Raw genomic sequence first — 15,158 nt, forward strand, 5'->3', positions numbered from 1 at the left:
AAAAAGATGTTCCTGGGAGAACAGAACTGCATCAGACGGGATTCGCCCCCGTGCTCTGTCCTGAGAGGACAGTCCTCACTTGTGTGAGAAATTCACAGGAAGGTCCACACCCTAAACATACGCTGTCATCTAGGGGTCCTGTGCAATGGTTATCCTAATCTCTGAAGACGGGAAAAAGATGGAGGCCAAGATTCTCGGTAGTCTCTTCTGGCAGGATTGTCTAGAAGACCCAGTGACCCTGAGAGGTGCGTGTGTATTTGTGTCCATGTGCGTGTGCACGTGTGTGTGTGTGTGTGTATGAGAGAGAGAGAGAGACAGACAGACAGACAGAGACAGAGAAAGACAGAGAGACAGAGACAGAGAGTGACAAAGAGATTCGTTCCAAAGCCCAACATCACAAATGGAATTTGAAGGAAGAACTACTTTGGTGAAGAGTAGGTCCTGGCACAGCTTTGGGAAATAGAAGGCTTCCTCAGCTTAATGGTACTGACTCTTTGCATTTTCGCCTTCACGCATGACCCAGAGGTTCAACAAGGCTACACTCTGCTCCAACAAGGAGTTGGGGTTTTCCACGCGGATCCTGTTGATGTCTTCCACGCTGAACTGCAGCTCCCGAGCCAACTCTGCAAGCAAAGAACCAAGACTAGGTGTGAGCCTAGCCAGAGCTCGGCCCCAGCTCCCACAGTGGGCACTGTGGGGAAGACCGGAAGGTAAAGAACAGTCTCTCTTTGGATTTGGTCTTCCTTCTTACCACGAAATACCTGGTGAAATGCAGACACCTACATTTTTGCATCCCCAGAAAATGGGGCAGGAGTAGCAGTTCCCAGTAAATAGGTATTGAATGAATGAACGAATGTCCTCTCTTTCTCTCATCACTTCAAACATGAGACAATGAGACTGAGCCTCTCAGCAAGGTTAGCACTTACCCAAGGCCACAGAACAAGCTGGTGCCAGAGCCAGGAGAGGGGCTGGGCTTGCTGGTGCCCACGCCAGCGCTGTCTGTACTGCACCAGGACACCACTTACTTTCCACCAAGGAGCAAGTATAACGGAAATGCATTTCTGTGTTTATGTTTCTTCAGGGAAAGGCATTATTTACATTTGAAATGAAAATACAAGCTCCCATCTAAATGCAAGGCCATAACACAGAATGTTAGCTTTCTCCCTCCCAGTATCTTCATTGTTATTTCTTACAGGTGCTTTAGAAGGGAGAACAGCATCAGAGTCTAATTTCAAGGATGAGGAGGACCGGAGGAGAATCAGGATGTGCGTGTGCAGGACACATATAACCAAGAAGCAGCAGGAGACATTCCTTTTTGGGTTAAAGAATGAACTGTCCCTGAACTTCTGTTGTGAACTTTGTGTCATGCTGGCTTTCAGCAAGTTATTGCTAAGGTTTCAGAGTTTGTCTGAAGCCCTCTCTGTAGGGTGATGGAGTGAAGGCAGTCCATTCACATAAAAACTAACAAAAAAAAGGAGAGGAAGGAAGGAGAACTAAGTTACAGGGCCTGAGACTGAGTAAAACATGAGCTCTCCCTTTCTCTCGCCCACCGCCTCACTTCAGAGATCTCCCCTTCCTGGTGACGGCACTTCTGGCAGACTTCAGCAACAGCCAGAGCGGGTAAATGAAACATTTTGAGACTTTCCCTTTTCTTCACTCCTTTCCCCCGCAAGAGCCAGCCTTTGAGGACAGGCAACGAGCAGCATATGGGGAGCAGGGGACAGGCAGTCAGGAGGCAGGTTTTTTGTTGGTGTTTTTTATCTGTTCACTGGTTTTTCTGGGCTCTGCCACTAACTAGCTACACAACTAAAGTCACTCTATTTAGCTGGATCTCAGTTTTCCCATCTGTAAAATGAGGTGAACTAGATCAATTCTAAGGTATTTTGTACTGTCAAAAGTTGATTCTTTCTTACAGAGGAAAACCAGACAGACATGGAGGAGGGAGGGAGCCCCACCTTTTTCCATTGGCACCCGAAGGTGTTGCTTGGGTGACAGACCTATCCAAGACCATCACCAATAGGATAGACAATGCAGAGTCAAAACAAGTTTAGAAATGCCTTCATCAGTTGTTCATTAGTGGGGAGGAGGTGGAGACGTAGGTGTAGACAGGCAAAGTGCTTTTCTACTTCAAATTCCTCAACTCACCTGCCCAGCTGAAGCCAAGGTGTTCTGATATGATAGCCATCTTCATATCTGCTCGGTCTGTCCCACTGAGGAAGCCTGGGGAGAAGCAATGGATTTCATTTAGTTACCTTGGCGGGACACAGAACCAATCCCTGCCTTGGTGGGGAAGTAAATGACCTCGGGTGGATGCTCAGTCACGTGGCAGACCTCAGTGTACACCGGACTGATTGCTTAACCTGTACGGGTCAGGTGGAGACCCAAGCCAAAGGCTCCACACGCTGTGTTTATAATGGGCTGAGTAAATCACGTCGACGCAGAGCCCTTGTCAGGGTGAGGGAAGGTGACCTCACACCCTCCTTGGAAAGGGAGGGAGCCCACAGCATCACAAAGAGGGTTACAAGTCTTATACCGGGTGATGATTCACTGAGAATGCTGTATCTCAGGGCCAGCGGCGTCAAAGTCCTTCTCCTGTCGTCAGCTCCGCTCCCCTGCAGGAGAAAGACCAAGAAAAGGGTGCTTTGGGTTTCCAGCTACCTCCCTTCTTGGAGAAGGGGATTTGAGCCTGCAGGCCGAGGGGTGGGGAATGATGTTGTCCTGGCAAACAGTACGTAGCTCCACTTCTTTGGACCCTCAACACAAAGAGTGGAAGTGTGGGAAGGGGTGGGGGTGAGGGGAGCTGATGAAACTCACACACTTTATTCACCATCATAATAAGGATAAACTCACGTGGCCTTATCACACGCCAGGCCCACTTACTGCTCACAGCAACCTAGGAGGTAGGTACTATTATCATGCCCATCTCGTCAATGGGGAAACTGAGGCATAGAGGGTTGAATAACTTGCCCAAGGTCACTCAGCTAAGAAGTGGTGGAGTAGGGTTTGCATTTTAAAAAACCAAGATTTTCTTTCTGGATTCCTTTCTGCTCAAGACTCGTTTTTGATGCTGGGCCAACGCTTAACACCCCAGCCCGGTGGAAAAGCACCCAGAGGCTTGCTCCAGGCTGCAGGAAATCCTCTTTTGAAAGAGAAGTTGGTTCACCCTCATCCCCAGACAGAAAAGAGGAATTGAGCCACAGACGTATGAACGGAACCTTGCTTCTTTTCTAGTTTGGCATGGAAGGCTGATGATTCAAACAACAACAGCAAAACAACACCAACAAAAACATGGAGACATGTGAGCCCTCCAGAGTCCCTGTTAATAGGTGGTGACCCTGATACTCTTACAGGTATTGATAAATGAACATACTTGGTCAAGACGCCTTTGCTGAGCTCAAAACCCTGGGTGTTTGCAGTGGCTGAGACCCAGGGTTCCCTTCTCTGAGGGTCTGGCACCCTGGGGAAGATAAGCAAGTACATGAAAAAGAGGCCCAAAAAAAGCTATCAAATGGCTGGGAAACCTTGAGCAACCTGACGCCCAGTTCCAAGCCTCAGATGAGCCGTGCTGGGTGGATGCCTTTCAGGCTCCTTCTAACCTTCTAGAAGGAACATCCTAGAGAGCTCAGGGCCCACAGCATGAACATGCATCTCACCATCTGACACTGACACCTTGTTCCTGAGCTTTGCAGAAAGGCCCAGGGCATGCTCTCCCTGCCAGGCCACAGCCATACGTCCAGAGGAGAGCGAGGAGCCTTTCTGTGCCTTGGGGAATTCAAAGGCAGCTTTTCAACAGGAGGAAGCCCTCTGGAAGCACTCAACCTGGGGTCTGTTTTGGGACCTCCTCAGGGGAAGCCACCCGGGCCGAGGCCCCTCAGCAGGAGGCAGCTCACCTTGGTGCAGGGAGGAGGCATGGTGATGTTCAAGTGGCAGAGAACGTGCTGGGTGTCCTCATACTTCATCGCCTTGCGCAGAAATGACAAGGACCCTCCTGGTTCTCGACTGCTGTCCCTCACCTAAATTCAGACAACAGGAAGATTCAGGGGGCCTTTCTATAGGCCACCAGGTTGGTTGGCTTAGAGCTTCCTGCCTCCCAAACTTTCTAGAGCCAGGCGAGATGTCAGCAAGAGGATGCCAGCACCTTCACGGGTATGGCCAAGTGGTTCTCCCGGAAAGACTGGAACTGGAACCTCCGCTGCTGGGCAGCTTTTCTGATGGGTACCAGGTTCCCAGAGAGTTCTGCAAAAAGGGGCATTCCTTCCAAAACCTGTAGAAGGAGAAAGCAAATACAGCTGAGAGAAATGCCCAGATGTCCTGTCTGGCTTTCAGCTTAGGTTTTCCTTCCCCACGACACACCCTCTCTATGGCATGAGGCCCAGGGCACGTGCTCTAGGAAATCGTACTACTTGTTTTGGAAAAGGTTTTATTTCCAAGGTCATGCTTCCTTACTGCAAAGGATTTTATAATAAGCAGGAATCTTCCCTGCATAGTTGATCAGGATTGCTATCAGAGTATTCTAGAACTCCACTAGGATAGCATAATATGGCTTCTGAATAAAACCTGGTTACACCTGTCCAAAAATGTTTCGTTTATGAGACGTGCTATAAGCACCATGTTATATTTTAATCTCACTCATAATATAAGGATCCCTATGATGCTTTCAACTGAGAAGTTACCATGAACCCATCTGACAGTTGAGGAAATTGAGGCCCAAACAGAACAACTGCTTTGCCTAGTTAGTGCAGGGCTCCAGACTTCCAGCCTGTGCTCTTTCTTCTAGGCCTGCAGCCCCCAAAGAAGGCTCAGCACAGGCTCCACGGCCAAACAATTGGGAAGGTCCTGGCTGATTACACATCTTGACTGGAGTGAGTGTCCTGCGATCAGTGACAGGTTCAAATCTGGCCCCTGTCTCTTCACTCCTCACATATTTGTGCAGCCCTGTCCCTTGCTTCCTCCTCTGGGCGATACCGAAACCCTGGCTAGCAGGGAAAAGCGGGGGCTCTGGGATGAAACTACTTGGACAAATCCTTTCTCTACTGTTCACTTAGTGGTGGGACCTGGGGCAGGTTACTTAACCTCTCTCGGCCTCAGTTTCCTCATCTGTAAAGAGGGGATAATAAAAGTATACACAAGTTATGAGAATCCAGTGAGATTATGCAAGTCAAGCACTTTGAATAGTACCCGGTACATAGAACTTGAATCAATGTCAGCTCTTATCCTCACCAGCCACCGGGCCCACCATCTGCTGCCTCCCCTGAGATGCACACAGCGGAGCCCCTCACATGTACTGAAGCTTCCCTAGGATGCTTCTCAAGAGAGGGATCAAGAGACACTGCCTAGGCGCCCCTCGACAGAGGCAGGATTTCCTGACTGCTCTGGATCACAGTGTCCCAGGAAAACAATCCCCAGGTACCCCGTCCTAGTTCCAGAAGCTTTGTCTCGTTGTGAGAAGTGAGGAAGGCCCGTGAGGGCCCAGCAACAGGGACACGGGCACTGTACCTCTATATCCCTGCTCCGGGCCACCTCAACGAAGTTCTCATGCTGCTCGAGGGTCTTGTCCACTTTGTCATCCGTCATGCAGTAGCATCGCAGTCGCCCTTCTCGGGGGTCATTCATCTTGGCAAAAATGACAAACTTGGCCATGTAGGGCACCGCTATAAGCTCCTTATACAGCAGACTGGCGAAGTTCACAGCCTCAGCCGTCCGAGGACAGTCCGACAGCCAAAACCTAAAAAGAGAGGACTAATTATAAGCATGTTCCTACATGTCTGATGGAGAGCTTCATTTCCATCCAAACAGGAGCAATCCGTAAGCCAGGTAGTGGCCACTCTAACTCTCCTGGAGGTCAGGGTGGGCTTCTATGCGGAGAGGGGCAGCAGAGGACCCTCAGGGTCAAGCCTGGGATGGGCAGGCCATGGCATGAGCATGGCCACCTGCAGGGGCAGCGCTGAGCGCACAGTGCAGGGCATGCGAGCCCCCTGGGCTGGGGTGGGCTGTGTCTCACCTGGCAGAGACATTGGTGGTGAAGGTGGCACACTCGTTGGCATACATGAGCTTGGTCGTTCCCGTTATATCTTCCCACTGGGCTTGGTCTATTCCTCCTGCAACAGGAGCAGAAATGGGCTGGGGGACAGTCTTCAGAATGTAGACACAGAGCTCACCAAAATGCTAAGGGCTGAGTGTGCAAGGGCAGAGACGGGCATATCTGGATATGGCCCCAAGCACACCTATGCTCTCCTCCTAGTGACCTGCAGCACCCCCACCTCTAGGGGTCAGAGGGCTCTTCCACGGAGGGTGTGGACTAGACTCAGATGCATCACCCCTCCACCCCTTTGAAGAGCCAAAAACCGGGGAAGCCAACAAAACGCCAGGTGACTGCTAGCTTTGCCTTCTCCCGTCTCCCCCTAGTGTGGCCAGAAGGAGCTGCTGCTACTCAGAAGACAGGACAGACTCAAGGCGGCACCTCTCACCAATGACACTGCAGAGCAGGCGCAGGCTGGTGGTGTCTCCCTCCCCGCTGTCCCGAGGGTTGTCTGTCCAGGAAGGAGGGAGTGGGATCCGAAGCCCGATGGGGCGGTGGAACTTCCGGCGCCGTGGCTCCACAGTAACGATGGGGCTGAACGTCGCCTGGTTGCCCAGGAGTTTGGTGACTAGCTCATCCGGTACAGGCTGGGCCTGCAAAGTGCCAGAGGGGGAACACTTAGCCCCAGAGCAGCACAGGCCTTGTCGACAGGAGACAGCACGACCCCAAGGGGAGAGCAGGCTGTCCACGCAGAGCACAGGGGCTCCTCTGGGGGTCCCACTGCCACTGGACCACGCAGATCCGTTTTGCTGACCACAGGGCCTGCCCCGAGTCTCACGTCACTGCTTAGCTCTCCTTTCTGAGCCCTTTCTCCCCATTTCCCTGCTGCCCCTCATTCCTCGGGTGGTGCCGTCTTTGCTCAGCATCAGGTGCCCCTCCAGGAAGCCATGAGGAATTCCCTCACGCTGAGCATACTGGCCATGCAGTCTAATACGTTATTTGGGGCTTTCTGCAACTTAGCAGGGAGCGTCTGCCTTATCCCACCCACCCAACTTTCTCTTGAGTTTTAAGGTCATTTCTCCAACTGGAATTTTCAGGCATTGGAAAAAAGTGGGGGTGGGAGGTGTCCTGGAGAAGAGGGTCATCTTCCTAGGGCCTTGAACTCCTTCCACCCTCCATGAACTCTGTACAAGGAGGGGGCTGTGTCACCTGCAAAGCCAGCTTCACTCTCTTGGTGACAGCATTTTCTGGGAACGTTGCCTGCACCATGGGGACCTGCGTGCTCTTCAGGGAGCCCCCTTCAGGGCCAATGGTGTCAGAGTCCTGGTAGAGCCGCGACATGATCACGAAGTACAAGGGGAAGTCGGTGGTGATGATTCGGTACACTCTCTTCTTCTCCAGCTCCTCCAGACTCCCCAGCTCTGGAATCACACGGCACGGTGCCGCCCACCCCGGTCACGCTGAGCACAGGCTCAGCCACCACTGTGTCCCCAGAGCCTCCTCATCCTGGCTCCTGGTGCAGGCCCCCTCCCCAGGCACCTGGTAGTGGGGCTGGGCGCCCACTCTGATGCCCTAGGAACCCAGAGCTGGACCAAATGGGGCCATCTCTAGCCTCTCGGGGATTCCCAAAATCCAGGCGGCCCAACAGCCCACCCCAAAAGTGCAACCTCAAATCCTATCTCTCAGAAGAAGGAGGCTCAGTTACCTTCATCCATCCCGTTGAGGATCTGATCCAGGTAGCTTTCTCCGTTGCGGTTCTTGTGTTCCTTCCACATGGAGCCATTTTCACTCCGAAGCACCACAAGCTCACGGTCCCCACGGCCGAGGGAGGCAAAGTGGGGGATCTCCACAATCACAGGGCTGAGGGGACAGAGCAGAACGGTGGGCAAGGCGAGCGGATGTGAGTGTGCATGCTTTGCGGGCAGGTGCTAGACATGGGGAGGGAGGAGCAGGTGGGCACGTGGGGGCAGTGGGTCTATGCCTGGAGAGAAAAGGGGTCTCACAGCCACAGCAGGGGTCCCACCTGTGCGCAGGTCCTGACAGCGAACAGACCTGCCTCGTGTTCCTGAGATGCCTCGAGGCCCCTCACCACCAACCGGCCTCAAGTGACGGTGGGTAGGGTAGGGCTCAATGTCACTTCACAGGGGCTGTCTTGCCATGGCCACATGATGCGCCCAGGCTCAGGCGGATAATCCTGCCCTTGGACCCGATCCTGAGAACCCGCCTGACATCCCCAGACAGGGGACGGAAGCTCTCTGAGCCTCAGTTTCCTCCTCTACCAATCAGCCACACTAACATCTCCTTCAGAGAGCGGCTTCGAGGACTGCATTTAAAGGAGAAAATCGACCTGGAAGCATCTGCAAGCTGCTTTACAAATGGTGGACGACAGCACGGAGAGGGGAACAGGCTGTGGACAGAGACAGGAAGGCAGGGCCTCCTGTCACGAGATTACAGCCCGTGGGGCCTGAAGGACAACAGAGCTCCACGGAGGAGACCCGGGTCTGCTTCAGAAAGGGGAGGAACAGGCCTCTGAGGCCCAGGAACCTTGTCCTTGGGGCAATGCTGTAGGGCTGACTTCTAACAAGACCGTTTTAGAGCTTAAATAATTAAACCCTTGGGGGTCTTCTCGTCCCTTCTCTAGTGTCACACGAGATTTGAGAGCATTAAGCTCCACTTGGGCTGTGGTCTCCTCTGTGGAGCCAGGAAAAGGTGGTAAAAGGGGAATAAAAGCTCCAGGTTCTGTTCCCGTCACGACAGGAGAGAAATAAGATGGCGTGGGGCTTCAGGGCTCACCTCTCCCTCTGCCCTGAGGCTGGGGTGGTTCTGGGTCGTTGCTGCTGGGGCTGCAGTGACAGAGGAGCAGGGCAGGGACAGGCCAGAGACACATGTTGCACACGCACGCCCAGCGAGAGTGACCTCTCACCTCAAGAACTGGACCCCTGTGGGCCCCAGTGCAATGATCCTGCTGGCCAGGCCCTCCTCCTCGGCCAACGGGGGCGGCGAGCTCAGCTTCTGGCGCTTGACCAGGCGGCAGGTGATGCGAGTGGGTGCTGCGCACGTCCGAGGCGGGATCACCACCCTCAGGCCGTTGTGACGACTGCCCCTCATGGAGCCTCCCCGGGCGTCCACCATGAAGCTCACCAGAAACCTGGGGGCACAGGCAGATCCACGTTGGGCTTCTATGTGCTCTCTCTGAGATGGGGAGAGTGGGGGCCCAAAATCCACAGGCCCCTGTCATGGGGGTCACTCACCCTGTGTGGACAGGGCTGGCCACCGGGCTAATGTTGTCTGAGGTCTCTGTGGCTGGGCTGCTGGGGATGAGTGAGTCTTCATCATACTCCTTAGATTCCTGAGGAGGAGACAGGGGCCAACGGGCCAGTCACTCCTGGGCCACAGGTGCTGGTCTCGGGCCAGCTGAAGCTGTGCCAGGCTGGGGAGGCCCGGGAGCATCTTGTTGCCAGAAACTGAGTGGCCCAATGGAGGAAGTGCTCCCGCGCACTCACCACTGCCCCTTTCAGGACAAGCATTCCTGGAGTCTAAAAGGAAGCATGGGCTTCTTGCCATCATGGCCTCTCCTTGGTCCAAGTCGCTGGGATAGGGCTTTGGAACTGATGGCCTCTAGTCTCACACCCACTGCGCACACTGCTGACCCTCCCAGCTGTGCTCTACCTCCGCCCCAACAGCAAACCTCTGCTCCAAGAAGCTGGGTTTTCTCACTAGAGTTGGCACTGGACCCCTGCACATCAGCTACTACCTAGCAGCTCTGGGCAAGCTACTTGTCCTGTAGGCATCTGAGGAACACGAGGTGAATAAAACAGACCCTTGCCCTTGGGGGCTTCCTGTTTCCTCATCTGCAAATGGGACGGGCGCCACCTTGCAGCATCGTCGCAACTACAGGGATGTGGGGCTGTCTTACACAAGACCAGTAGTCACAAGGACTCGTGAGAGCCAGCAGGGTCTGAATCTGGCCCCAGCCCCCTCCAGGTTTATTCTCAACTCTGCTCTCGCTCATGCTGTCCCACTGGTCCAGATGCCCCATCCCTCTCCTTCGCCAGTCTAATCCTATTCGTTTTCCACATCTCGCCTCTTCCTCGTCTCTTTCCCATAGACTCTAATCTGGAAGAACTCATACGGCACAGTTGAGCACTCCTATATTTACCCTTCCTGCATCCTGTGCTAACTGGTTTCACGTATCTGCACCCACCCTTCCCAGCTGGACCGTCAGCTCCTCGGAAGCAGGGAGAGGTCTCACAGTCCTACACCGAGCCCTAGACAGGTACATTGTAGGAATCCAGTAAATACCTGCTGACTTGAGTTCATGACTTAAGCAAGGAGTCGAAGAGGATGGGTTGGTCAAGGAACCACAGGACACAGGCCTACCCAGTTGCTTTCTCATCGTTGTCTTTGGCAGCATCCAGGGGATATGCCACAGCAGTACCAGGGCCACAACTGACCATATCTCCCAAATGCCACCCAACAAGTGACACCAACATCACTATGATATACCCTAGCATGGAATGGCTGATTGGACAGCTTCATAGCCAGCTTATCCCCACAGGCCACTTTTGGGTGCAGGGCTACAGCTGCTGCTTTCAGACACAAGCCCCTTCAGTGGCAGAGGAAGAGACCAGCCACAGCTGGAAAACAGATACGCCTGGTTCAGTTATCAGGCCCAGGGCAGTCATTTCCAACCCCCAAACACCACACTGCTTTCTTTTTTATCCTAGAAAACCCCCTTGCCCTGGAAAAAAGTGCTGAATGGCACAAAATTAAACTCAGGAGAATTAAATGGTATTAAACCATCCCACTCTTTTTTTGGACAAATTCAGATGACATCCAAGGAAGCCACAAAATAGGGAAGTATCATGATTGAAGCCCACCCTGGGAACAGCTCTCTCTGACATCCCCATTCTACCTGCATTGGTATTTTAAGCTCCCAATAATCCTTTGAAGGTGGGGCAGAAACCATCCCTCTTGTATAGATATGAAAGAAAAGGAGCGCAGAGCTCTGTGACTTGCCGGCAGCTTCACGGTAGGCACAGCTGCAGCTGGTGCCCGCCTTGGACTCCCTCTCCACCCGCGGCCCCCGTGGGTGCAGAGAGCCTGTGCTCAGTGTTGTGGCCCTGAGAACATGGGCTTTGGAGCCAGAACTTCTGGCGTCAGTTCCCAGCCTCACTCATGACCGGACTGGCGTAATGATGTCTCACACGCCCTTGGGCTCTGAGACTCATGTCATCAACGTCTGGGATAACAAGGACACCGGCAGCACACGGGCTACAAAGAACACGTGGAACCACGGATCTGAAGGGCCTGGTAAACGCTGCAAGCTTTTCCACTATTAGTTCCTATCGTATCGCAGGTCATCTCAAAACGATCATTGTCCAGGGGTACTCACTTTCTGCGAATGGGAAAATAAGAGAAATGATGTTTCTCACCTGTTCTGGCTCTTCAGATCTGATCAGCACTGTCTCAGGTGTGACACAAGGAATCCTCGGGATAGCTGGAGATTCCACCCTGTTCACCAAGAACATCGGGGAATCAAAGGGATGACCCTTCTAAGTAGCCCCTATCTTCCATGGGAGGCCTAGGTGAATCACCTCTGTATCCAATCCACCCTCCTCACTGTAGCCTGAACCCCCACTGACACATGCAATACAACTCAGCCTCCACACAATGACCAGCCTCTTCCCTTCGCCTCAAAGCCTTCCCCAGAGGCCAACTGCCCTTCATGACCTAGTGGAAGGACTGTCTCCTCCAGGAAGTCTTCCCTGCACTCACCACCCTGGATCTGCAACCTAGAGCCCTTGTTGATGGAACTCTCACTCTGGCCTTAACATCTTCTTCCACATTGCTATACGACCTCTTGGTGTGTGTTTTGATCCAGCCAAATAAATCTGTAGGTTCTTCATGGTCAGGGTCCCAGTCCTGTATTTCTGTCTAACTGATGTTTGGTAAATACTAGTTGATTAAATAGTCTTGTAGTTTCACTTCCTGCTTGTTCTACTGCCCTGTTTTGTATAAGCCCTGGGGCTAAGCTGGCACACGTCTGTCTTTTCAGAAAACACCCAAGGCTCAGGGTTTCTACAAAGTTGTTGCTTTTAGATTTATTCGCAAAATATCCCTCTGTGCCAGCGTAACCCCAGCGGAATAACTCACAGCGCCATGGGGAGCAATGGGAAATGTATACCATGCCGGCAGACGGATGGGGTCAGTGTTGGAGCTTAGCTCCGCAACAGCTTCTAATGTGAATCTTCCTCCATGGATTTTTCTGGTGAGAAGCTGAGAGTGCAGGAGAGGGAGAGGGGGTGTGAACATGAGACTGTGGCCAGGGGAGGAGGAAAGTTGGGGGCAGGGATTCAGAAGAGGAGGGGAGACACGACCAGACGGCATGCTGTGAGGTGCAGAGCTGGCTTATCTTCAGGTGCTGGACTCTCGCACTCTACCCTTGTCAGTGGCACACCCAGGCCTGGCCCTCTTGTGACTTTCCCTGCTCTGGAATCCTTCCACTCTGAGCTCCAGGCTGGGACCTGGGCCATCCACGGTGGGAGCAGTGCTTACACTTGGTCCAGCTTCGGCACAAAATCCAGCAGCTCTTTGTCTTCCTCTATGTCCCTGGAATCCTGCCTCTCAGCCTTGGAGCCTACAAGTTCTCCTGAAACGGCACGAGTTTGAGTGAGTGACAGGATGGAGATTTCCTCTTTCTTTCCAAAAAGTGCTCTTCCTGCTCCTCCCTCAACGCTGGCTCCCGAGGAGTGGAGGAAGGTCTCTGATGCCCGAAGGGGATCATTAGCAATGTCTTCCACCAGTGCTGTTCCTCCAGCCCCGGTACCTAGAGCAGGGCAGCCAGCTCCTAACATCCTAGTCTGTACCAGGCTTTGTAGAAGAAAAAAATACAACCAGAAAGAACTTTCTTAGCTTGACAAGTTCCTCTTCAAAACAGCCCTTGCAAGGTGTGCAATGACACCAAAGAAAGGGCCGTTTCTGTTCTTTCTGTACCACACACTACAGAAGAATAAACTACAATGGAACTGAACCCATTCGTTCTGAAGGGCTGTAGGATTTTTTGTAACCATGGCAGCTGAAACCTCATTATTTCCTAAGCCCACTACAAAGAGGTTCGAACTGTGTCTGCAACCCATTCTGCCTCTTTGTCTCTCTCTCCTCGCTTGGACTGGAGTTGGAGCCCTCGACCTTGCAGTGTCATTCACTGTCACTCAGCAGTGAGTGTCCTGGCTTTGTGATCTGGAGCTGACAGAATGGAGTAACAACAGCTCATGCAGTTATGTTCACAAACACAGTGGCATGGGCACAAACACAGATATGGACAGGCAGGCACTACCCGCCAGGGCGTGGGTCTTAAGCGTGTAAAGTTCCTGTTTTAGGCAAGCTCCCGGCTCCAGACTGCTAGCCATCAGAGGAGGGTGGAAAGCAGGAATGGATTAGTGAGAGCTTGGACTGGTCAGGGCGAAATGCACTCATGAGAAAGGACCACAGGGAACAGAAAGTGTTTCATACCCATTATAGTTATATGAGCAGTTCCTGGAAAGCAAAGAAGAGTCAAGTTTAAGGAAGGACATGATTAGGTCAGTTAAAGCGACAGGCATATTATCAAAGGGGACACAGGAGAGCTTTAATCACCTAGGTGACAAAGCTATAAAACCACCGAATTACTGAGATGGGAGGGGCCGCAGAGATAATCCAGTCCAACCCCACCCTTTTACATCATGAAGTTCCCTTCAAACTTAAGTGAGGTAGTGGGCTTATTTGGAGAAGGAAAAATACCACAAGCACTTTTGTGGTTCATAGAAGTTGAAACAACAGTTATTTCATAATAATGGATACGTCCTAAAACTTACTGACTCATTGTGTCAGAAGAGCAGCAAATTATTAAAAGGAATTCTTAGAGATTTTAAATAAACAGTTTGTCATTTGTTCAAAGCCCCAAGAAAGCCCCAGGTGGAATTTGATTACAGTTCCTCACAGCTCTGAGAGTTGATCTGAGCAGAATCACACTCCACGTATAACACATGCAAATGCATATATAATTATGAAACTTCATGGGATTTTATATTTTAATCTCTGAGATGCAGATTTCCTTTTCCTAACATTACATTAAAGGAGTACTTTTGATAACAGACATCATCTTTACAAAGCCGTTCTCCCAGGCTCCATACACACCCTCAGGACTCGGGTGTGCTGTGAGGACCCTGGGGTGCCGCCTGGCAGCTGGAGAAGCACAGCGTGTGCTCAGAGCCCAGGGGTCCCCACAGCCTGACTTCACCCTGACATTCCGTTAATCCCAGACCTTACCTTCATCTTCAGACACATCCAGGATCTCATCTACTGTCTCAGGGAAACTCATCTGGTGCTTGTCACTGACTAACTAAAAGGAGAAAAAGCAGAGAATTCAACTCAAATAGAGCAGGGGGCCCTTTCACCGATCCCGCAGTTACATGGTCATGACCGTGGAGGCAGGAGGTGGGAAAGGAGGTTTGCCCTAAATGAAGAAAATCAAAGCTGAGAGGTTCTCCGCCCGCCCAGAAGCTGATGTCTCACAGGAACCGTGGGGGATAAACAGGAGATGCCAGCTTCCCATTGCCTCTCTCTTACCCCAACGCCATCTTGCTGCTGCCCCCTTAGGTCTGGTCACAGCCCCAACTGCTCTGGCCACTAGATGGCAGTACAACTCCACCTGCTGGAGGAGAACCCCTCCCCCGCCTTCTTTTGGGGACCAGCTTCCTGCCCTAAGTGTCTAGAACGCCAGAATATGCTCCACTTTCGAGAGTAACCCACAGGGCCGTCCTGTCTGTCAGGCTGTGTGTGCTTGGGGTGGGGAGTGAAGCAGACATACCACCACACCAGTTTCATCCGTGACAACCTTGAGCACATCTGTTACAGAAATGTAGCCCAAGCGCTTGGCTATTGCCAGGGGTGTGGTTCCATCCTGGGAAAAATAGAGAGAGGGTGAGATCAGACCAGGGAACGGAGTCCAGGAGGAGACCGCGCCCCCTTTCCATAGACCAAGCTCACATTCTATTTGTTCAGAAGGGCCTAAGTGGACAGAAGCACCTTGGAGCCCAGAGCAAGACAGTGCCCACAGACAGGGGAGGGCAGAGTGGAGGGCAGCGATGCTCTTAGT

At 52.3% G+C, this 15,158-nt stretch overlaps 1 protein-coding gene across 2 annotated transcripts in view; it reads right to left on the minus strand.

The window, feature by feature from the left end:
• Window positions 1-15,158, minus strand: part of ANK1 (ankyrin 1) — a 179,047-nt gene that overhangs the window by 35,404 nt on the left and 128,485 nt on the right. For both annotated transcript variants that reach the window (XM_087418573.1, XM_087418572.1), the window contains exons 21-36: window positions 14,871-14,963; window positions 14,330-14,402; window positions 12,578-12,671; window positions 11,455-11,533; window positions 9,271-9,368; window positions 8,943-9,167; window positions 7,725-7,879; window positions 7,229-7,440; window positions 6,468-6,672; window positions 6,002-6,098; window positions 5,497-5,725; window positions 4,139-4,264; window positions 3,891-4,013; window positions 2,534-2,612; window positions 2,146-2,220; window positions 492-623 (exon numbers count right to left, since the gene is read on the minus strand). In XM_087418573.1, the coding sequence (XP_087274699.1) occupies window positions 492-623; window positions 2,146-2,220; window positions 2,534-2,612; window positions 3,891-4,013; window positions 4,139-4,264; window positions 5,497-5,725; window positions 6,002-6,098; window positions 6,468-6,672; window positions 7,229-7,440; window positions 7,725-7,879; window positions 8,943-9,167; window positions 9,271-9,368; window positions 11,455-11,533; window positions 12,578-12,671; window positions 14,330-14,402; window positions 14,871-14,963 (2,095 nt within the window). The remainder of the gene's footprint in view (window positions 1-491; window positions 624-2,145; window positions 2,221-2,533; window positions 2,613-3,890; window positions 4,014-4,138; window positions 4,265-5,496; window positions 5,726-6,001; window positions 6,099-6,467; window positions 6,673-7,228; window positions 7,441-7,724; window positions 7,880-8,942; window positions 9,168-9,270; window positions 9,369-11,454; window positions 11,534-12,577; window positions 12,672-14,329; window positions 14,403-14,870; window positions 14,964-15,158) is intronic.

The sequence above is a fragment of the Ceratotherium simum genome, chromosome 28 (genome assembly GCF_057802395.1).
Source record: "Ceratotherium simum simum isolate JZ-2026a chromosome 28, ASM5780239v1, whole genome shotgun sequence".
NCBI lineage: Eukaryota > Metazoa > Chordata > Mammalia > Perissodactyla > Rhinocerotidae > Ceratotherium > Ceratotherium simum.